Below are 24,767 nucleotides of genomic sequence, written 5' to 3' on the forward strand. Positions count from 1 at the left end.
CACAGTCGTCTGTTTCTGTCTCACAAAATAACTGTCCACAGTCATCTGTTTCTGTTTCACAAAATAACTGTCCATAGTCATCTGTTTCTGTCTCACAAAATAACTGTCCACAGTCCTCTGTACATCCTGGCAAGCTCAACAAGTCTCACTTCAATCTCATACTTTTGTATTTCCTTCTTCACATCTATGGTGTTTCTCACTTTCTTTACCACAGGGGTACCGCTAGCAAGTTTCTTTGGGCCCATGGCAGCGTATTTCACAGCCCCACAAGCACTAAACACAAATAATCGTAAAATGTGTGAATGAGATCGCAGGTTAGTGTTCACTCAAGCATAAACAAAGCTAGACTGCTCACGGCGTCTGCACAGGGACGCGGACAGAGTGGGCCAGCGGACAGGTCCTGTACCCGGCCGTCCGAAAATAGGGGTGCGTTTGATAATAGGGACACAGTTTGTCCGAAAAAATGGTCTTATTTTCAAAATGTTCGATATGTGATACGTTCGATTTTTGAGGTTCCACTGGAACTTTAAAACTCTTGAAATTTTGGAAAGTTTCCAGATGTAAGAGATGTGGTCATGAAGAATGTAAACAAACTGGGTGGGGCACGCTGTATTTAAAAGATCGCTTGCCGTATAGCAAATTTTGGTCATAATTTGACGTCGCCATATTAGCGAAATGCCGCAAAGCGGGGCCCTACTGTATACGTATATATATACATACATACATACTTCACATGGATTATTATTATTATTTTAATCAAGGTGGAAGCGCTAAACCCGGAGGATTATACAGCGCCTGGGGGGGGGGGATGTGGAAGGCATTCAGGCTTAATTCGGAGAACTGGAGCACAGATCCAATTCCCTAAATCAAGAGCCCCTCACCAACATCAAGGAACCTTCCTTGAGGGGATACTTCACATGGAGATTAGGGGGTACTGAATATAACAAAGATCCTCAGCAATAAGATTTTTATTTCAGTTTTTGTTATCCATTATCTATAAAAGTGATGACAAATGAAAACAAATACTCTGATGAACATTTACAGTACACAAGGTACACATAGAAAATCTATGTACACAAACTACCTACTCATGTTATGTCATACTTAACATGTCAACACTGACATTACAATTGGAGTCCATAAACAGCATACACATACTGTAATGTATGAACCTAAACAAAGGTAAACATTATCCTGTAGATGTATATTATCTACATGTAGAAGTACATAGTCTACATGTAGAAGTATATAGTCAGCATGTAAATGTACATTATTTGTAATAGTACACTGCCTATATGTAAATGAATGTAATCTACATGTAGATTATCTTGTAGATCTTTGTGTACAAGTTGATTATCTATGTAAAAGTACATTGTCTACATGCAAATGTAGATTGTACTTTAGATGTATATTATCTACATTATTGTTGTTCTTCTTTCAACAAACCGGCCGTATCCCACTGAAGCAGGGTGGCCCAAAAAGAAAAACAAAAGTTTTTCTTAACTATAGTAATGTATGCAGGAGAGGGGGTCACCAGACCCTTGCTCCTGGCATTTTAGTCGCCTCTTACGACACACATGGCTTACGGAGGAAGAATTCTGTTCCACTTCACCATGGAGATAAGAGGAAATAAACAAGAACTAGTAAGAAAATAAAAGAAAGTCCAGAGGGGTGTGTATATATATGCTTGTACTTGCATGTGTAGTGTGACCTAAATGTAAGCAGAAGTAGCAAGACATACCTGAAATCTTGCATGTTTATGAGAGAAAAAACACCAGCAATCCTACCATCATTTTACATTCATTTGGCAGGACGGTAGTACTTCCCTGGGCGGTTGCTGTCTACCAACCTACTACCTAGGATTATCTACATGTAAATATTGTGGGAGCAAGGGGCTAGTAACCCCTTCTCCTGTATGCATTACTAATGTTAAGAAGAGAAACTTTTTGTTTTTCTTTTTTTGCCACCCTGCTTGGGTGGGATACAGCCAGTATGTTGAGACAGGGAGAAATATATATTGTGTATATGTAATATATTATTTTCATGTAGATGTATATTATATTCAGGCAGATATTCATTTTCTACAGGTTGATGTATATAATCAACACGCAGATGTACATTACATACAGACAGGTGTATATTTTCTTATATTGATCTATATTATCTACATATAGATGTAATCTATCTACATGTTGATGTATATCACCTACATTTAGATGTATCACGAGATAATAAGCTTAAACTGCACACTGTCATGGATGTCAGCTGCAATATTTAAATTTTCAATATACTGTAATGTACTGAAAACAAAAAAATACATTTCTAGTAATATACAATAAGCTACTTAAATTTTTAATTTATACAAATCTATAAAAACCTCTCGAATAAAGGACATTTTGTCTTCCTCGTTGTGTGCCTGCAATTCATTTTCCAATATGTAGGGTGTACATAAAAAATTATGGACAGAGTTTTTGGTACATCAATAACTTTACCTTGATTATCCACATGTAAAATTGAAATGCTAGAAATCTATAACACTTTTTTTTTTTTTATATTTTTTTTCAGACTAAGAATTCTGTATGTTTTAGATAAACTTGTTTAAAAATAATTCAGTTGACATTATTATGATTTCTGGAGATTCAGGATTAGAGCTGCTTGGTACTTGGATTATCAAGGCACAGGTGTAAAGGTGATTACACAGAGCCATTGCATATTTCATTTCGTATTCCAAATGCACCGCAAAATGGTGATTTGTCACAATCTCTAATCCAAATAGCATCCTACACTAAATACATTTGGACAGTTAGTAGAAATCAAATGATTCCACAACGTTTTTGTGGGTTAGATTCAACTGTAGTCCAATGGACCATGATAAAGTACTTCTTATACAAAAACTTTATTTAATTCAAACATTTTAGTTCCACCTAGTAATCTTTCTCTACATGGGTTGACATAAGTAATCTTTTGCCACATGGGATGATACCTAGTAATGTTTCTCCACATGGGTTGACACCTAGTAATCTTTCTCCACATGGTATGACACCTAGTAATCTTTCTCCACATGGGATGACAATAGTAATCTTTCTCCACATGAGATAACACAGAATACAGCATTAGAGAGCATATAACGCAAGTTATTTTTAATGATGGCTTGACAAAGAGCAACATAATATCATTATCAAAATATAAACGTGATCTGTAGTTATTAGTACAAAATAGCAGTGTTTATAAAATAAATAAACTAAGAAAGGCTCAGATCATAGAGTGAAAAAGCTCATTAATAATTAGTAACCATACCATTACCTTGGAGCAATGATTTAATACGTATAAAAAAATCATTCACAAACATCTCAAAATACAAATTATGTAAAATTTTACATGATAATTGTTAGCCTTAATAATAATAATAATTACAATATAAGAGATACTTGATATGTACATTTATGCACCAATGTATTTTTCACATGTACACTACTACACACTGTATGACCCACATGGGTTTAGTGCTTCCTTGTGAATATATTAATAATACAGCAATAATAATAATAATAACAATAATAATAATAATACATAATTATATATACTGTATTGCTTTCCTATTCATTATCTTTAAACATTAATTTTTGTAACAAAATAAGTTTTTCTCCCTAAGCTTTACAATGAGCGTAGTTCTGCATGAGCCAAGCAGGGTTAGCGCTTTCTTGTGACTACCATAATAAGAGCAGTTTACAATGAATTCAAAATAAACTTGGATGTCAGCAACAAGTAGAGCAAGAACACACATTAGAGCTTTAATACAACACAGAATCAAGTAATGGCTGAAGCTTGTGCTTCAGGATTAATGGGGTTTCTCTTATGGCAGTAAAAAAAATCTACCATTATCCTTGACAATTCTGGTCTTTCCATTCTACATCCAATACAACAAACCATGACTACTAGAGTATATACTGTTTTTTTACATACAAACTTGTACGAGTACATGGAATTTGAAGAAAAACAAAGCCCCATACATAATTCGACAAGCAGGTAAAGAATCTGATAACCTCACAGCAATTTAAATAAGATAATTTCTTCTCAACATAACCTACACATCAATAATACAGACAGATGATCAAGTAATGCAGCTTAACCTGCACATTCATCATACAGTAATGCAGTGTAACCTCACATGTCTAGTTTATAATTAATGCTTAGCTAAATTATTAATCATTTTACTTGTTCTAGAGTTGAAATTCTTTCAAAAAAGTGCAACACTTTGGTATCGGTGCTCAGTATGAATGTATAGAAACAGGTGTAGGGGACATTCCAGAAAAAGTAAGAGGGAAGGGAAATAGGAAGTGGGAGAGGCTAGAGTATCCACCAGGCATGTGTGAGTATGTTATACCTGAGTGAATATATCTATTTATATGAATCGATAAACCCGTCTGAGTAGTGAAGGCTTAATCCTTCTCCTGTTAATTGCAAGATAGACACACTAGCAAACTGCTTTCAGAGTGGTTATTTGGGGGGATTTGATGTGTTGTTGGAGTGTGAGGAAGGTATCATTATGAAGGCTCTCAGACTGGTCAGCTGGATTTGAGTGCTGGAGGTGAGATGTACAGTGCACCAGCAATCTGAAGGATGGGAAAATGATGGGTTTGGGAGAGTCATTTGAACTGTGATGTATGTGTACCTCTTGACAAAATAGCTATTGAATGAGTAGCAGCACCAGCTGTGATATTTACAGAGCAATCTGACTGTATAGCTTCCTTATTGAAAGAGTGATGGTTAGAGTTTCTTTGGTCACCCTAACAAGCAATACGGTAAAATGAAAACAATTCTATTACAATGGTCCATGTGAAAAATATCAGCCTTTGAGAATAGTTGAGATTACTGCATGTAAGTTGTGTGCTAATTTCATAACAAAATTTACACTGCTAATGAAAAATAGACCATTTTGAAAAAATTTGACATGCAAAAACTTACTACACAGCTCTCTGGAATGATGTGTATGGTCAGAGGTTAATGGAACTGGGAGTTAGTATTTATGCAAGATTAATGTCAGAGTCAATGCAAAAGGTTAATTTCTGTTAAAAAGCCAGAGTGTGTTTACACTGAAAATAGGAAGCTGGGGGAGTATATCAGTTATTGAACACGTTAGGACAATGTAAATGTTGAAAGTGAATGTTACGTGTTCTTTGATGGGACAGCAATTAAGATACTGCGAAATGTTTCACTGGTCTGGCATTCTTCATGGCAAGGTGCTGGCCATCTCTCCGTGTGGTATCCATGTGTGAGTCATCTGTCTGATATGTAATCATGTAACTCCGATTTCCCATACCCAACATCGGTGAAAAATGGGCAGGAACTCAACTGAAGTTTGATGGAAAACAATGAGTTGTGCTCTTCTAATTCAGGCAAATGTTGTTGCCAGCAACTTCAGAGTTATAGATCTCAGTAAGTAAAACTAGGAAGCATGTCCGTCTTGCACTCAGCAAACAGAGGATCGAGCCTACACTATGTCTTGTGCTGAATGACCCACAAGAATTATTTATTCTTCATGGGGGAAGTGGAAATAAATCCTTCCTCTGTAAGCCATGCTTGTTGTAAGTGGTGACTGAAATGCCAGTTGGGATACAGCTGATGTATTAACAAATGAATTACTTATTCAGCATTTTGGAGAGAGTACTGGAAAATATGCCAAGAAATGGCCTGCCCTGTGAAAGACTGGTAGGTTGTGAATAGTGGATTGAGTGTCTTGAGTGTCAATTGCCCTGGATGTGCAAGATATGACTGCATTATCCTGACTTAAATCTGCTGTGAAAAAAAAGGATAAAATCTGCATTTAAGATTCCTAATACTTGAGTAAGTGGAATGAACAGGCTCATCACAAAGCCTGAAATAAACTCAAACAAAACCCAACAACAAAAGAACACAAGACGTATTGAAAACAAATCCATCAATATTTAACTGGTATGTTTAAGAATACAAAAGAATCAGCATAAAGACAATTGGCATCATACAAGTGCAATGATTGTACCATGTCAATTTGTTGTACAGCACTGTACCATCAACACAAATCTCCAGCATGTGTGTCACATTCACATTTTTGGAAGCCTCACCCTTCAAGGGGAGGAGGAAGGGGTGCCATCATGCCAGAAAAAGGGCTCTTGATCCAAGGAATTGAAGTCTCTCTCCCCTTCCTTGGATCTAAGCAGATCATTTCCCATTCCCCAGGCTGTGTATGACACTAATTATAGGGAAGTCCTGTCCTTATGGTCTTCTGCAGAGACTATTAAGTTACAGTACCTGGACATCTTGTCTGCAAGATCACGTACAAAATTTTTCATAACCACATACTTCACGATGAAATTAATTTATTTAGTAAATTTAGAAACACTCTCAAACACTTAGTTTATGTGATTGCCATTTATAAATCTTTTAACAAATTAGCAGTAATCAATATAAATTAATAATTAAAAACAAATGATCACTGGACATTAAAACTAACTATACAGGGAATCTGAGGAGCACTATAGAGTTAAGACGTAGATCACTTTATGACATCATGTACTTATGGATGGATATTGTGCTGTATGCATCATTTCTGTGATTGAAATATTTAGGTTCCTAGTGAAAGTAATGAGGAGTGGAGGTTGAGTTCTACAAACATAGTGATATAAACCTACCAGGTACAGAATACATTACTAGGAGGTCACATACACAATGCTACAATCACAGATGCATAGCAGGAAGAGATACTGACATAAAAATAGTTGACATTAGTACTAAAGATATTGTGGCAACTGGAAATATTAGTTCAATTTTGGTCATAACTTACATCGTGTCATCATATACATGTACTTCAATAACAATCAGAATGCAGTATCACAAAGCTTTCTAATAACTATTATTATATTTGGCTTATTATGTGCCAACAAGGAGAGCGCTATTCAACTGGTAGATCAGATGTCATCGACGTGAAATCACTGCTCTGGCCAGATACCTTCAACAATTTCATCTGAATGTAGAAAGTTTACAGTTTGCCCTCATCAGAGTTGCAACAATCACAGGAAAATCACACTTACTCATACATTTCTTGTCCATACCTCAGCCTTGATGGGCAAGGCCAGAGAATGGCCACAATGAGACTATAAAACACTGCAAGTGAGATCATAGGATTGTACACTTAGCTAACCAACTGCTGATAGATTTGCGTGGAGGTTCATTGGGCTTGATTGTGTGGCCACCCTTGGGCGGGTTACTTGCTTCCTGGAAAGTAGGGAAAATATTGAGAAAATTATATAAAACTCTTATATGCATAAATATGTTACGTACAGTATATGGTTTAATCATAAATGCTGAAATGAGTGTTTTCTAAAAATACTACTGCTGTGGTTTTCAAACTAATACAAGGACTGTGCTGAAACTAAGAACACACATGAAAATAAACTAAGTGTTAATAAACCAGTTTTATTTTTAAAATGTACATAAATGTTACAAAAATTAGGTGACCTTTATTACCTAAATTTGAATGAAGAACCCCAATTATGCAGAAAGCTAATTGACAAGATAAATATATAGTTGAAGTTAGATTATGTGACTGCCAAGTGTAAAAAATAATTAAGGTGTCTAAAGATAAAATTACTAAATATAATGATAATTTTATGTGACAAAAGTTCTATATATTAAAACAGTTATGGTGATGTTGGTAGGTCGAGCTTAGGCAATCTCATTTTTCATCACATGCCAGGCATTCTTGGTAGGGTTGAGGTCAGGGGAATTGCCTGGCCACTCCAAAACACTGATATTATTGTCCTCAAGGAACTTTTTCACTCCTTTTGACTTATGGGCAGGGGCACGATCATGAATAAAAAAAGTCACACTCGTGAATGTTCCAAAATGTCAGCATGTGATCCCTAAACACCTTGATATAATTACTTCCCTTCACAGTAATGTTCATAGGAAGAAAGTACAGTCCACCTCTACCCTTATAACCACTAAAAGCACCCCAGACCATAACACTGTCAGGGTGCTTCACTGTCTTCACGGCATACTGCGGGTCATAACGGAACACACCACTGAGATGACGGATGGTCTTAGAGCCGCTCCTGATGAGGGTGGAGTGTAGGCGAAGGAGGGTTCAACGATCAGCTCCCCATGAAAGATGAGCAAGGGTTTTAAGAAGGTTCAGCCGGCTGTGACAAGTTGCCTTCAGAGAGGTAATGTGAGGTTTCCAGGATAACCTACGGTCAAAGAGGAGGCCCAGAAACTTGACTGTATCACGTTCAGGGATACGGGAGCAATAGAGGTACAAAGAAAGTAATTTGGTGGGTTTTAGTGCTGGAAAATTTAAACCCATGTGTGGTGGCCCAATTGGAAATACGGTCGACCGCATGATGGAGAGAAACTGTAATGAGGTGACAGTCAGCACCTGCACAGGCAATAGCAAAATCATCAACATAGAGTGATGACCAAATATTTGATGGAAGACTAGAGGCCAAATCATTAATAGCAAGGAGAAAAAGTGTTGTGCTCAGAACACATCCCTGGGGGACACCTTCAGCTTGGATCAAGTCCAGGGAGAGCACATTATTAACCCGAACACGGAAATGTCTATCAGTTAAAAAGTTCTTAAGGAAGGATGGTAGATTGCCTCGGAGGCCAAAGGAGTGGGCTTGGGCCAAAATATTATACCTCCAAGTTGTGTCATATGCCTTCTCAAGGTCAAAAAATATGGCAATAACTGAGTGGTTATTCGCAAAGGCATTACGAACATACGTATCCAAGCATAGTAAGGGGTCTATGGTAGAACGTCCCTTACGAAAGCCATATTGATGAGTGGAGAGACTGTTGTGTGTCTCTAAATACCACACTAAACGTCTATTTACCAGGCGTTCCATCACTTTGCAAACTGCACTGGTAAGAGCAATGGGACGATAGTGGGAGGCTTCATGTCCTGTAGTGCCTGGTTTGCAGAAAGGGAGAACAATGGCAGATTTCCACAGCTGTGGAAGAACTCCTTGTGACCAAACAAGATTGAAAAGGCATAATAGGACTGCAAGGGCTGACTGATGTAAATGTTGTAGCATACGAATATGAATGTCGTCGGGCCCAGCTGCCGATGATCGGCAAGCTGAGAGTGTTGCCTCCAGTTCTTGAAGTGTAAAAGGCACATTATACTGTTCTTCTCTGAGAGAAGAAAAGTCCAAGGGTGCTAACTCTCTGGCAGACTTTGAGGAAAGAAACGAGGGGCATAGATGGGGCCCCTAAGAGATACGGACCAGATGATTGTCAGTTTCATTGGCAACATCTAGTGGGTTTGCTATATCAACACCGGCAACCCGCAGAACAGGAGCCGGGTCAGGAGAATATTTACCACTCAGTTTTCGTACTTTTTTCCAGACTGAACTCATAGAGGAAGCAAGTGCGTTTAGCATCACGGATGACACGGCGAGCGATCGCACGCTTCTGCTTAAAATCAAGAAGTCTCTCCGTGGTTCTATTGTACCGGTACCTGCCCCATGCAGGGCGTTTCAAACGTACTGCATGAGCACAAGCAGGAGACCACCAAGGCACGCATTTCTGAGAATGTCTGCCCGATGTTTGGGGTATAGAATGAGAAGCTGCGGTTAAAACGGAGGACGAGAAGAGGTGTAAAAGCTCATCAATGAAGGACAAAGAAGGAACCTCACTAAAAACAGTTAGTTGTGAGTAAAGGTTCCAATTTGCCTGATCAAATTGCCAGCGTGGAATACGAAGAGGTGGTGAATATGAAGGGGAAGTAAGAATGATTGGGAAATGATCGCTGTCATGTAAATCCGGGAGAACAGACCAGGTTAAGTCTAATGCGGCGGAGGAAGAGCAGACTGAGAGATCGATGCAAGAGTGTGAGTCCGAGGATCAAAATGGGTATGAGTACCTGTATTTAAAACATGGAGGGGGTGGGTGGCAAGAAAAGCCTCTAAATGAATGCCACGGGAATCACAGTGAGACCCCCCCCCCCCCCCGCCAGAGGAAATGATGGGCATTAAAATCGCCAAGTAACAGAATCGGTGGTGGTAATGACGAAACAAGAAAGGCAATATCTGGAATAGATAATGCCCGAGAAGGAGAGAGATATAAAGAACGGAGCGTATACCACCTATGCAAGTGGATACGGGCTGCTGTGTAATGCAGAGAAGTACGAACAAATAGCTGATGGTACGGAATATCAGTGCATAGAAGAAGGGCACTTTCATTAAAGGTCCCATCAGGAAAAGGATCTGAAGAATACAATAAATTATAGCCTGAGATGGGAGAGATAACAGCAGAGTGTAATTTTGATTCCTGTAAGCAAACACCAACAGGGAAAAATTGGGAGAGTAACATCTGAAGCTCACCCCAATTACCCCTGAGGCCGCATATATTCCACTGTAAATAGGCCATGATTGGCAATGATAAAGATACTTGAAATCCACAGGTAAGGGTTCCCACGGACTAGAGGGGTTAGAAAAGTCCACATGCGGAGGCAGCAGAAAATGTTCAAGCAGCGCAGGAGCGGTGCGCTGTGAAGAAAGGAGTTGCGCAGATGGAGGAGAGGAGAGAGAAGGAACAGAGGGTGGATCAGTGTCCATTGATGGTTTGGTCTCTGCAATATATTCAGAGATTGCTTCAAGTGTTTCGGAATTCAGAGACATCGTATGGGAGACAATATTGGAGATGGTAGGGGAGGATGAGTAAAGATGGGAACTGTAATGGACTGTACCAAGGTACGGGGGGGCAAAAGGGTGGAGGGAACTGGAGAAGAAGCATGGAAGGGGACAGAAGAGGCAGAAACCTGGGAGGTGGCAGAAGAGGAAGAAACTTGGGAGGGAACAGGGGAGGTAGGTATAGTACGAGGAGGAGGGTGAATCTCTACACTTGTAACAGAGCCAGCGAGAGGGGAAGAACCCAGTACAGAGACAGGGAAGGTAAAATGAGGAGGTGGAAGAAGGGAAAGAGGGGTTAAAGGACCTTTTTCTGACTTCTGAGAAGTAGAGGGACGATTGGGAGGAGGTGTCGTACGAGGTCTCGTCGATACTGAGGCTTGTGAGGGAGAACATGAAGAAGCGAGAACAGACTGAGGCATTGAAGTAGGGACGTCTGAGCCTAGGACAGCAAAAGAATTAGATACAGGAGTGACTATGGGAGAGGTAACCACAGAGGAGGCTGCAGAAGATGGGACCCCAGAAGTGGGGGGACGTTTTGAAACATGGGAATAAGAAACACCAGGTAGTTTCCCTTGGAGGCGGAGATGAGAAACTGCCATGGCATAAGGGAGACCTTCTGCCTCTTTGAGGTAATGGATTTCCCGCTCATTTAAGTAGACTTGGCAACGGCGAGAGTACGAAGGGTGAGCCTCATGACAATTAAGGCAAGAGGGAGGTCGATTGCAAGATGTATTAGAATGGTCATCGGCACCACAGACTGGGCATTCGGCTATGGATCTGCAATATTTCGCTGGATGGCCAAATCGCCAGCAATTTCTACACTGTTGTGGTGTAGGGATCACCTTTCGAACTTGTAACCGATGTCCTGCTACATAAACTGAGGATGGGAGTTCACGGCTGTCAAAAGTTAAACGAGCCACATTGCTAGGGTATCGTCTCCGCCCGCGGGCAGAAAGAGCATAAGTGTCTACCTTGAGGATTGGGAGATCTTGGAGTTCCAGCTGTTCAAGAATGTCATTGCCACATGTCTGGAAATTTTGTTGAACTATGGTATGGGACAGAATGACAGTACAACTACAAGAATTGAGGGAATGATGTTTTTCAATAGTGACAGGAACAGTGTCTATATGGGAAAGAAGAGAAAGATCATGAGCCTGGGTAGCATTCTGTACAGTGATGATGCACGTACTGCTCTTAAGAGCATGAAAAGAAATATCTTTACCAACATGGCGTAGGAGTGCCTTGCCAATACTGTGGTCAGAAAGATAGGCGGTAGAGGAAGTCGGTCGTAAAGTGAAGAATTTAGTCCATTGTGCAGTCTGAAACTGAGCGTGGAAAGGGAGTGCAGGACGTGTCAATCTTTTCTGAGAAGAACGAGAAGGTGGAGAAGTATCATCAGCAGGTAACTGTCGTTGGCGTTTAGGCGTGGGACCAGAGTTGGTCCGACGTGGAACGGGCCGGCGATTCGAAAATTGCCGCACCGTAGAGGGAGAGGCCAGAAGCATAGTCAAAGGAGAGTGGAAGTCAGATAAATCAAAGGAGTCAGTCGAGACCTCAGTACCTGAAGCGGGTGAGGAAACAGCACTGGCAAGAGGTACAGAGGCATGAGGAGTGTCCGAAGAGTGGTCCAAAGATGAGGCGGGGTCAGAACGGGGTGCAGTATCAAGAAGGGGCCCGGGGGTACCAGGTTCATGGATTGGGTTCTCCATGGTTAGGTTACTTCTTTCTTTTTGTTTTTAATTAAGAAAAAAAAAAGAAAGAAGAAAAGAAAATAAAAATAAAAAAAGAATAAAAAAAGGGGGGGACCGGGGAGGGATAGTTCCTAGGAGGAATGAAAGGGCCAGAAATCTCCCTCCGCACCCAAGAGGACCTCAGCACCGCAAGTAGCATAGACGCAGCATGGAACCCGTGCCATACCCTACCCATCATGCCAGTAAACCAGCAATCCGGGATAGCAACCTCACATCTGCCGAGCTACCTCGGTGGACAAAAAAGAGGGCGGCCGGATATCCGCCACAAAGCATACCTCCTTCAGCCACCACCCCCGGAATCCGAAAGGTGGCTTCCAGAGATACACCCATCGCCCGAAAGACACCCAAAGCCACTCTCCGGAATACTGGAGACGGATCGGGACATCCTCAGGTGATCCAGATTCCACGGCAAACTACGCCACCGCCAAGAACCTCAACGGAATGGGATGGACCCCGGTACCCTTTCCCCTACCTAGGAACTAGCGCGCCTGTGGGAAAAATCCCAAAGGCCAAAAAGAGAAAGGGCAAAAGGGAGGGGTGGGGAGGGGGAGGAGGAAAAGGAAAAGGGGAGGATGGGATAGGGAAGGGGGGATTGGGGGGTAATTAGGTTTGGTCTGAGGAAGGAGACCGACAGGTCTAATACGTCAGACGAAGAGCCTCTTCACCACGCCAAGGAGCCCCCCTTGAAGAGGAAGTCACCTTGAAGAGCATAATTTGATTAATGAATCTCAGCATGGGTTTATGAGAGGTCGTTCCTGCCTGACAAATTTACTGATGTTCTTCACTAGAACATTTGAGGCAGTTGACAGTAATAAAGAATATGATATTGTTTATTTGGATTTTAGTAAAGCCTTACTGTGTAGGTGAAACGTTTCATCAATAAAGATACCTGTTTGCACACAAGTCTTAATCTTCAAATACTTTAGTGACTGGAATGCCAACAGTGTTTTTTTTTTTTTTTGGACTCCATTTTTATATTGGAATTTGTTGAATTTTTAGAAAATTTACCAAATTCTGGGAACTTTACTTCTGGGCTCTGATACTTGAATGGGAAGTTTTAGATGCTCAACTGATAAAATGGAAGACATACTAGTGAAATATCCAGGAATTGGGTTTCTCTGCACAATTAAATTGAGCTAAAGCAGGCCTCAAGATGGGCAAAGTTGCTGAAACGAATTATGCCCAGATTACTAAATTTGCACCTGCATAATTCAGTAAGTTTTTGATCAAATTTTGTATTTTTTGGTGTAAGTAACCAGGAAAAAGATTTTCTACCATTCAAGATCATTTTTTTTGGGGGGGGGGGAGGCTCTTTTAACTGTCCAGACTCCCAAAGATAATAAAAATAATAATAATAACAACAATAATAACAATAAAAATATATGCAGTCCTAGCTGACATCAATGACACTACTATATAGAGAGCCGCTTGTTATGCAGAGCATTTCAGGTAAATTAGGTCAGTTTTGTACCAGGATGCGACCCACACCAGTCGACTAACTCCCAGGTACACATTTTACTGATGGGTGAACATAGACAACTGGTGTAAAGAAACACGATTAATGTTTCTACCTTTGCTGGGAATCAAACTCAGACCCTAACCATGTGAAGCGAGAGCTTTAGTCACCAGGCCACGGGGCATCTGAGAAATGCTATCAGCATCCAAGAATTTAAATATATATATATATATATATTCTAGGTAGTAGGTTGGTAAACAGCAACCACCCAGGGAGGTACTACCGTCCTGCCAAGTGAGTGTACAACGAAAGCCTGTAATTGTTTTACATGATGGTAGGATTGCTGGTGTCTTTTGTCTGTCTCATAAACATGCAAGATTTCAGGTATGTCTTGCTACTTCTTCTTGCATTTAGGTCACACTACACATACATGTACAAGCATATATATACACACACACACCCCTCTGGGTTTTCTTCTATTTTCTTTCTAGTTCTTGTTTATTTCCTCTTACCTCCATGGGGAAGTGGAACAGAATTCTTCCTCCGTAAGCCATGCGTGTTGTAAGAGGCGACTAAAATGCCGGGAGCAAGGGGCTAGTAACCCCTTCTCCTGTATATATTACTAAATTTAAAAAGAGAAACTTTAGTTTTTTCTTTTGGGCCACCCCTCCTCGGTGGGATACGGCTGGTATGTTGAAAGAAGAAGAAGAAGATATATATATTATATATATATATATATATATATATATATATATATATATATATATATATATATATATATATCTATATATATATATATATATATATATATATATAATTATATATATATATATATATATATATATATATATATATATACAGTGGACCCTCAACCAGCGATATTAATCCATTCCTGAGAGCTCATCATTAATCAAAATTATCGTTAGTCGAGTTAATTTTCCCCATAAGAAATAATGGAAATCAAATTAATCCGTGCAAGACACCCAAAAGTATTGAAAAACAAATTTTTTACCACATAAAATATTAATTTTAATACACACTTCACAGACACGCACATGCATATATATATACATACATCTAGGTTTTTCTCCTTTTTCTAAATAGCTCTTGTTCTTCTTTATTTCTTCTATTGTCCATGGGGAAGTGGAAAAGAATCTTTCCTCCGTAAGCCATGCGTGTCGTATGAGGCGACTAAAATGCTGGGAGCAATGGGCTAGTAACCCCTTCTCCTGTAGACATTTACTAAAAAAGAGAAGAAGAAAAACTTTATAAAACTGGGATGCTTAAATGTGCGTGGATGTAGTGCGGATGACAAGAAACAGATGATTGCTGATGTTATGAATGAAAAGAAGTTGGATGTCCTGGCCCTAAGCGAAACAAAGCTGAAGGGGGTAGGAGAGTTTCAGTGGGGGGAAATAAATGGGATTAAATCTGGAGTATCTGAGAGAGTTAGAGCAAAGGAAGGGGTAGCAGTAATGTTAAATGATCAGTTATGGAAGGAGAAAAGAGAATATGAATGTGTAAATTCAAGAATTATGTGGATTAAAGTAAAGGTTGGATGCGAGAAGTGGGTCATAATAAGCGTGTATGCACCTGGAGAAGAGAGGAATGCAGAGGAGAGAGAGAGATTTTGGGAGATGTTAAGTGAACCAAGTGAGAGAGTAATTGTGGTAGGGGACCTGAATGCTAAAGTAGGAGAAACTTTTAGAGAGGGTGTGGTAGGTAAGTTTGGGGTGCCAGGTGTAAATGATAATGGGAGCCCTTTGATTGAACTTTGTATAGAAAGGGGTTTAGTTATAGGTAATACATATTTTAAGAAAAAGAGGATAAATAAGTATACAAGATATGATGTAGGGCGAAATGACAGTAGTTTGTTGGATTATGTATTGGTAGATAAAAGACTGTTGAGTAGACTTCAGGATGTACATGTTTATAGAGGGGCCACAGATGTATCAGATCACTTTATAGTTGTAGCTACACTGAGAGTAAAAGGTAGATGGGATACAAGGAGAATAGAAGCATCAGGGAAGAGAGAGGTGAAGGTTTATAAACTAATAGAGGAGGCAGTTAGGGTAAGATATAAACAGCTATTGGAGGATAGATGGGCTAATGAGAGCTTAGGCAATGGGGTCGAAGAGGTATGGGGTAGGTTTAAAAATGTAGTGTTCGAGTGTTCAGCAGAAGTTTGTGGTTACAGGAAAGTGGGTGCAGGAGGGAAGAGGAGCGATTGGTGGAATGATGATGTAAAGAGAGTAGTAAGGGAGAAAAAGTTAGCATATGAGAAGTTTTTACAAAGTAGAAGTGATGCAAGGAGGGAAGAGTATATGGAGAAAAAGAGAGAGGTTAAGAGAGTGGTGAAGCAATGTAAAAAAAAAGCAAATGAGAGAGTGGGTGAGATGTTATCAACAAATTTTGTTGAAAATAAGAAAAAGTTTTGGAGTGAGATTAACAAGTTAAGAAAGCCTATAGAACAAATGGATTTGTCAGTTAAAAATAGGAGAGGAGAGTTATTAAATGGAGAGTTAGAGGTATTGGGAAGATGGAGGGAATATTTTGAGGAATTGTTAAATGTTGATGAAGATAGGGAAGCTGTGATTTCGTGTATAGGGCAAGGAGGAATAACATCTTGTAGGAGTGAGGAAGAGCCAGTTGTGAGTGTGGGGGAAGTTCGTGAGGCAGTAGGTAAATTGAAAGGGGGTAAGGCAGCCGGGATTGATGGGATAAAGATAGAAATGTTAAAAGCAGGTGGGGATATAGTTTTGGAGTGGTTGGTGCAATTATTTAATAAATGTATGGAAAAGGGTAAGGTACCTAGGGATTGGCAGAGAGCATGCATAGTTCCTTTGTATAAAGGCAAAGGGGATAAAAGAGAGTGCAAAAATTATAGGGGGATAAGTCTGTTGAGTATACCTGGTAAAGTGTATGGTAGAGTTATAATTGAAAGAATTAAGAGTAAGACAGAGAATAGGATAGCAGATGAACAAGGAGGCTTTAGGAAAGGTAGGGGGTGTGTGGACCAGGTGTTTACAGTGAAACATATAAGTGAACAGTATTTAGATAAGGCTAAAGAGGTCTTTGTGGCATTTATGGATTTGGAAAAGGCGTATGACAGGGTGGATAGGGGGGCAATGTGGCAGATGTTGCAAGTGTATGGTGTAGGAGGTAGGTTACTGAAAGCAGTGAAGAGTTTTTACGAGGATAGTGAGGCTCAAGTTAGAGTATGTAGGAAAGAGGGAAATTTTTTCCCAGTAAAAGTAGGCCTTAGACAAGGATGTGTGATGTCACCGTGGTTGTTTAATATATTTATAGATGGGGTTGTAAGAGAAGTAAATGCGAGGGTCTTGGCAAGAGGCGTGGAGTTAAAAGATAAAGAATCACACACAAGTGGGAGTTGTCACAGCTGCTCTTTGCTGATGACACTGTGCTCTTGGGAGATTCTGAAGAGAAGTTGCAGAGATTGGTGGATGAATTTGGTAGGGTGTGCAAAAGAAGAAAATTAAAGGTGAATACAGGAAAGAGTAAGGTTATGAGGATAACAAAAAGATTAGGTGATGAAAGATTGGATATCAGATTGGAGGGAGAGAGTATGGAGGAGGTGAACGTATTCAGATATTTGGGAGTGGACGTGTCAGCGGATGGGTCCATGAAAGATGAGGTGAATCATAGAATTGATGAGGGAAAAAGAGTGAGTGGTGCACTTAGGAGTCTGTGGAGACAAAGAACTTTGTCCTTGGAGGCAAAGAGGGGAATGTATGAGAGTATAGTTTTACCAACGCTCTTATATGGGTGTGAAACATGGGTGATGAATGTTGCAGCGAGGAGAAGGCTGGAGGCAGTGGAGATGTCATGTCTGAGGGCAATGTGTGGTGTGAATATAATGCAGAGAATTCGTAGTTTGGAAGTTAGGAGGAGGTGCGGGATTATCAAAACTGTTGTCCAGAGGCTGAGGAAGGGTTGTTGAGGTGGTTCGGACATGTAGAGAGAATGGAGCGAAACAGAATGACTTCAAGAGTGTATCAGTCTGTAGTGGAAGGAAGGCAGGGTAGGGGTCGGCCTAGGAAAGGTTGGAGGGAGGGGGTAAAGGAGGTTTTGTGTGCGAGGGGCTTGGACTTCCAGCAGGCATGCATGAGCGTGTTTGATAGGAGTGAATGGAGACAAATGGTTTTTAATACTTGACGTGCTGTTGGAGTGTGAGCAAAGTAACATTTATGAAGGGATTCAGGGAAACTGGCAGGCCGGACTTGAGTTCTGGAGATGGGAAGTACAGTGCCTGCACTCTGAAGGAGGGGTGTTAATGTTGTAGTTTAAAAACTGTAGTGTAAAGCACCCTTCTGGCAAGACAGTGATGGAGTGAATGATGGTGAAAGTTTTTCTTTTTCGGGCCACCCTGCCTTGGTGGGAATCTGCCGGTGTGATAATAAAAAAAAAAAAAAAAAAAAAAAAAACTGAAGAAGACATGCACAGTTACATGACACTTACCTTTATTGAAGATCTGGTGATGATTGATGGGATGGGAGGAGGGGAGAGTGTTGATGGTGTTAGTGTTTAGAAGGGGAATCCCCTTCCATTAGGACTTGAGGTGGCAAGTCCTTTTTCAGGATTACTTCCCTTCTTCTTTTAATGCCACTAGGACCAGCTTGAGAGTCACTGGACCTCTGTCGCACAACATATCTGTCCATAGAGGCCTGTACCTCCCGTTCCTTTATGACATTCCTAAAGTGTTTCACAACATTGTCAGTGTCGCAATTAAACACTTGTTCAGGTTTCAATTCTTCACTGTCTATGTACTCCTTGAATTCCTGCACATATTTTTCAGCTGCTTTTTGGTCCAAACTGGCAGCCTCACCATGCCTTATCACACTATGTATGCCACTACGATTCTTAAATCTCTCAAACCAACTTTTGCTGGCCTTAAATTCGCTCACATCACCACTAGTTGCTGGCATTTTTCTAATTAAATCCTCATGCAACTTCCTAGCCTTTTCACATATGATTGCTTGAGAGTTGCTATCTCCTGCTATCTGTTTTTCATTTATCCACACCAATAACAGTCTCTCAACATCTTTTCACATATGATCGCTTGAGAGTTGCTATCTCCTGCTATCTGTTTTTCGTTTATCCACACCAATAACAGTCTCTCAATATCTTGTATCACTTGCAATCTCAGTTTCGAAAACATAGTTGCACCTTTGGCAAGAACAGCTTCCTTGATTGCCGTTTTCTTGGCCACAATAGTAGCGATGGTTGATTGGGGTTTTGTGTACAACCTGGCCAGCTCGGAGACACGCACTCCACTTTCATACTTAGCAATGATCTCTTTCTTCATATCCATAGTAATTCTCACCCTTTTTGCTGTAGGGTAGCACTAGAAGCTTTCTTGGGGCCCATGGTGACTTATTTTGCAGGTGCAATCACTAAAAAGGCTGTGATAATATGAAATGTTCCGATTGTATGCTTGGAAGCGACCGCGGTGGCTGGCTGGCTTGTAAACACCGGCCAGAAGTGGACGCGTCTCAGACGGAACGAATAGTGTTGGTCGAGTTTTTTAGCGATAGTCGAGGCAAAATTTTTGCGTTAAAATGTATCCCTAGTCGGATTTATCATTAATCGATACCATCGTTGGTCGAGGGTCCACTGTGTGTGTGTGTGTGTGTGTGTGTGTGTGTACTCACCTATTTGTGGTTGCAGGGGTCGAGTCACAGCTCCTGGCAATGCCTCTTCGCTGATTGCTACTAGGTCCTCTCTCTCCCTGCCCCATGAGCTCTATCATACCTCGCCTTAAAGCTATGTATGGTTCCCGCCTCCACTACGTCACTTTCTAGGCTATTCCACGGCCTGACTACTCTATGACTGAAGAAATACTTCCTAACATCCCTTTGATTCATCTGAGTCTTCAACTTCCAATTGTGACCTCTTGTGTCTGTGTCCCTTCTCTGGAACATCCCATCTTTGTCCACTTTGTCTATTCCGTGCAGTATTTTATATGTCGTTTTCATGTCTCCCCTGACCCTCCTGTCCTCCAGTGTCGTCAGGCCGATTTCCCTCAACCTTTCTTCGTAGGACAATCCCCGTAGCTCTGGGACTAGTCTTGTTGAAAACCTTTGCACTTTCTCTAATTTCTTGACGTGCTTGACTAGGTGTGGATTCCAAACTGGTGCTGCATACTCCAGTATGGGCCTGACGTAAATGGTATACAGAGTCTTAAACGAATCCTTACTGAGGTATCGGAATGCTATCCGTAGGTTTGCCAGGCGCCCGTATGCTGCAGCAGTTATCTGATTGATGTGCGCCTCAGGAGATATGCTCGGTGTTATACTCACCCCCAGATCTTTTTCCTTGAGTGAGGTTTGCAGTCTTTGGACATCTAAACTATATTGTGTCTGCGGTCTTCTTTGCCCTTCCCCAATCTTCATGACTTTGCATTTGGCAGGGTTAAATTCAAGGAGCCAGTTGCTTGACCAGGCTTGTAGCCTGTCCAGGTCTCTTTGTAGTCCTGCCTGATCCTCATCCGATTTGATTCTTCTCATTAACTTCGCATCATCTGCAAACAAGGACACTTCTGAGTCTATCCCTTCCGTTATGTCGTTCACATATACCAAGAACAGCACAGGTCCTAGGACTGACCCCTTTGGAAACCCGCTTGTCACAGGTGCCCACTCTGACACCTCGTCACGTACCATGACTCGTTGTTGCCTCCCTGTCAGTGCCTCCTTGCAGTGCCTTTCCTGTTACGTGTGCCTGATCCTCTAGCTTTTGCAGTAACCTCTTGTGAGGAACTGTGTGTGTGTGTGTGTGTGTGTGTGTGTGTGTGTGTGTGTGTGTGTGTGTGTGTGTGTGTGTGTGTGTGTGTGTGTGTGTGTGTGTGTGTGTGTGTGTGTGTGTGTGTGTGTGTGTGTGTGTGTGTGTGTGTGTGTGTGTGTGTGTAATTTCTTTCAACACACCGGCCGTATCCCACCAAGGCAGGGTGGCCCAAAAAGAAAAATGAAAGTTTCTCTTAAATTTAGTAATTTATACGGGAGAAGGGGTTAGTAGCCCCTTGCTCCTGGCATTTTAGTCGCTTCTTACAACACACACGGCTTGAGGAAGAATTCTGTTCCACTTCCCCATGGAGATAAGAAATAAACAAGAACAAGAACTAGAAAGAAAACAGAAGAAAACTCAGAGGGGTGTGTATATATATATATATATATGCTTGTACATGTATGTGTAGTGTGACCTAAGTGTAAGTACAAGTAGCAAGATGTACCTGAAATCTTGCATGTTTATGAGACACACAAAACACACCAGCAATCCTACCATCACATAAAACAATTACAGGCTTTTGTTTTACACTCATTTGGCAGGATGGTAGTACCTCCCTGAGCGGTTGCTGTTTACCAACCTACTACCTAAGTTTAGAAGTATATATGTATAAAAATACACAATATATCCCTCCAAACTGCCAATATCCCAAACCCCTCCTTTAGAGTGCAGGCATTGTACCCATTTCCAGGACTCACGTCTGGTTATATAAAATAACTCGTTTTCCTGAATCCCTTCACTAAATATTACCCTGCTCACACTCAACAGCTCGTCAGGTCCCAAATACCATTTGTCTCCATTCACTCCTATCTAACACGCTCACGCACGCTTGCTGGAAGTCCAAACCCCTTGCCCACAACACCTCCTTTACCCCATCCCTCCAACCTTTTCGAGGAAGACCCCTACCCCGCCTTCCTTCCCCTACAAATTTATATGCTCTCCGTGTCATTCTACTTTGATCCATGCTCTCTAAATGACCAAACCACCTCAACAAACCCTCTTCAGCCCTCTGACTAATACTTTTATTAACTCCATACCCTCTCCTAATTTCCACACTCCGAATTTTCTGCATAATATTTACACCACACATTGCCCTTAGACAGGACATCTCCACTGCTTCCAACCGCCTCCTTGCTGCAGCATATATGCATTTTTTTTTTTTTTGTGTGTGTGTACTCACCTAATTGTGGTTGCAGGGGTCGAGACTCAGCTCCTGGCCCTGCCTCTTCACTGATTGCTACTAGGTCCTCTCCCTCTCTGCTTCCTGAGCTTTGCCATACCTCTTCTTAAAACTATGTATGGTTCCTGCCTCCACTACTTCACTTGTTAGGCTATTCCACTTCCTGACGACTCTATGACTGAAGATATACTTCCTAACGTCCCTGTGACTCGTCTGAGTCTTCAGCTTCCAGTTGTGGCCCCTTATTTCTGTGTCCCCTCTCTGGAACATCCTATCTCTGTCCACCTTGTCTATTCCCCACAGTATCTTGTATGTCGTTATCATGTCTCCCCTGACCCTTCTGTCCTCCAGTGTCGTCAGTCCAATTTCCCTCAACCTTTCCTCGTACGACATTCCCCTGAGCTCTGGGACTAGCCTTGTTGCAAACCTTTGTACTTTCTCTAACTTCTTGACGTGCTTGACCAGGTGTGGGTTGCTGACTGGTGCTGCATACTCCAGTATGGGCCTAACATACACAGTGTACAGTGTCTTGAACGATTCCTTATTAAGGTATCGGAACACTATTCTCAGGTTTGCCCGGCGCCTGTATGCTGCAGCAGTTATTTGGTTGATGTGTGCCTCCGGTGACGTGCTCGGTGTTATGGTCACCCCAAGGTCTTTCTCCCTGAATGAAGTCTGTAGTCTTTGTCCACCTAGCCTATACTCCGTCTGTAGTCTTCTTTGCCCCTCCCCAATCTTCATGACTTTGCATTTGGCAGGGTTGAATTCGAGAAGCCAGTTTCTGGACCACGTGTCCAGCCTGTCCAGGTCTCTTTGCAGTCCTGCCTCATCATCATCCAATTTAATTCTTCTCATCAGCTTCACATCATCTGCGAATAGGGACACTTCAGAGTCTATTCCTTCCATCATGTCGTTCACATATATCAAAAATAGCGCTGGTCCTAGAACTGACCCCTGTGGGACCCCGCTCGTCACAGGCGCCCACTGTGATACCTCTTCACATACCATGACTCGTTGTTGCCTCCCTGTCAGGTATTCCCTGATCCACTACAGTGCCCTCCCTGTTATATGCGCCTGATCCTCCAGCTTCTGCACTAATCTCTTGTGGGGAACTGTGTCAAAGGCCTTCCTGCAGTCTAGGAAAATGCAGTCAACCCACCCCTCTCTCTCGTGTCTTACTTCTGTTACCTTGTCATAAAACTCCAGAAGGTTTGTGATACAGGAATTGCCTTCCATGAACCCATGCTGGTTTTCATTTATAATCTTGTTCCATTCCAGGTGTTCCACCACTCTCCTCCTGATAATCTTCTCCGTGACTTTGCACACAATACATGTCAGAGACACAGGTCTGTACTTTAGTGCCTCATTTCTGTTTCCTTTCTTAAATATGGGGACTACATTTGCTGTCTTCCATTTCTCAGGTAGTTGCCCAGTTTCAAGGGATGTGTTGAAGATTGTGGTTAGGGGCACACACAGCATCTCTGCTCCTTCTCTAAGGACCCATGGGGAGATGTTGTCCGGTCCCCATCGCCTTTGAGGTATCAAGGTCACTTAGCAGCTTCTGCACCTCCTCCTCGGTTGTTCGTATGTCATTCAACACTTGTTGGTATATTCCCTCTTGATGTTCCCTTCTGTGCTGTCTTCCCAGAGCCCTTCCTGTCTCTACTGTAAAAACTTCCTTAAATCTCCTGTTTAGCTCCTCACATACCTCCTGATCATTTCTTGTGAGTTCTCCACCTTCTGTCCTCAGTCTGATCACCTGGTCTTTGACTGTTGTCTTCCTCCTGATGAGGCTATACAACGGTTTCGGATCAGTCTTGATTTTCGATGCTATGTTATTTTCATACTGTCGCTGGGCCTCCCTCCTTACCTGTGCATACTCGTTCCTGGCTCTGCGACTAATCTCCCTATTTTCATGTGTTCTCTGCCTTCTGTACTTTTTCCCTTCTCTATTGCACTTTGTTTTTGCCTCCTTACACCGTCGGGTAAACCAGGGGCTCATTCTGATCTTCCCATTGTTTCTGTTACCCTTGGGAATAAACCTTTCCACTGCCTCCTTGCATTTTGTCGTTACATATTCCATCATTTCATTTACTGGCTTTCCTGCCAGTTCTCTGTCCCACGGAACCTCCTGCAGGAAGTTCCTCAACCCTATGTAGTCCCCTCTTTTATAGTCTGGCTTTTCCCATTCAACTCCTGTTACTCTCTCCACTTGCAACTCTACTATGTATTCAAAGCACAGAACCACGTGGTCACTAGCTCCTAGGGGACTCTCATATGTGATGTCCTCAATGTCTGAACTGCCCAGGGTGAACACAAGGTCCAATCTTGCTGGTTCATCCTCCCCTCTCACTCTGGTAGTGTCCTTAACATGTTGGTGTATGAGATTTTCTAGCACCACATCCAACATCTTGGCTCTCCATGTTTTGGGACCCCCATGTGGCTCCAGGTTTTCCCAGTCAATCTCCCTGTGGTTGAAATCCCCCATAACCAGCAACTTTGCTCTGCTGGAGTGAGCTCTTCTTGCCACCTCAGCAAGTGTGTCCACCATTGCTCTGTTGCTCTCTTCATATTCCTCTCTTGGCCTCCTGCAGTTCTGTGGTGGATTATACATCACTGCTATGACCACCTTGTGCTCCCCAGACTGAAGTGTACCTACTATGTAGTCCCTTTCTCCTGTCTCGTCTATGCCTCCCATTTTCTTGAATTTCCATCGGTTTTTTACGAGCAGAGCAACCCCTCCTCCCCCTCTGCCCCTTCTATCTTTCCTCATGATCTGGTATCCTGGTGGGAAGATTGCATCTGTTATTGTCTCTGTGAGTTTTGTTTCTGTAACTGCTGTGATGTCTGGGGACTTCTCATTGATTCTTTCTTGCCATTCCTCATATTTATTCGTTAATCCATCCGCA

The 24,767-nt window shown here is 41.7% G+C and overlaps 1 protein-coding gene across 1 annotated transcript in view; it reads right to left on the reverse strand.

The window, feature by feature from the left end:
- Positions 1-952: 952 nt before the first annotated feature.
- LOC128701827 (ras-related protein Rab-8A) overlaps positions 953-24,767 on the reverse strand; it is a 67,460-nt gene continuing 43,645 nt past the window's right edge. Inside the window, exon 4 of the mRNA XM_053795747.2 lies at positions 953-7,251. Coding sequence (XP_053651722.1) covers positions 7,153-7,251 — 99 coding nt within the window. The 3' untranslated portion in view covers positions 953-7,152. The remainder of the gene's footprint in view (positions 7,252-24,767) is intronic.

This window comes from Cherax quadricarinatus, chromosome 69, assembly GCF_038502225.1.
Source record: "Cherax quadricarinatus isolate ZL_2023a chromosome 69, ASM3850222v1, whole genome shotgun sequence".
Taxonomy (NCBI): Eukaryota; Metazoa; Arthropoda; class Malacostraca; order Decapoda; family Parastacidae; genus Cherax; species Cherax quadricarinatus.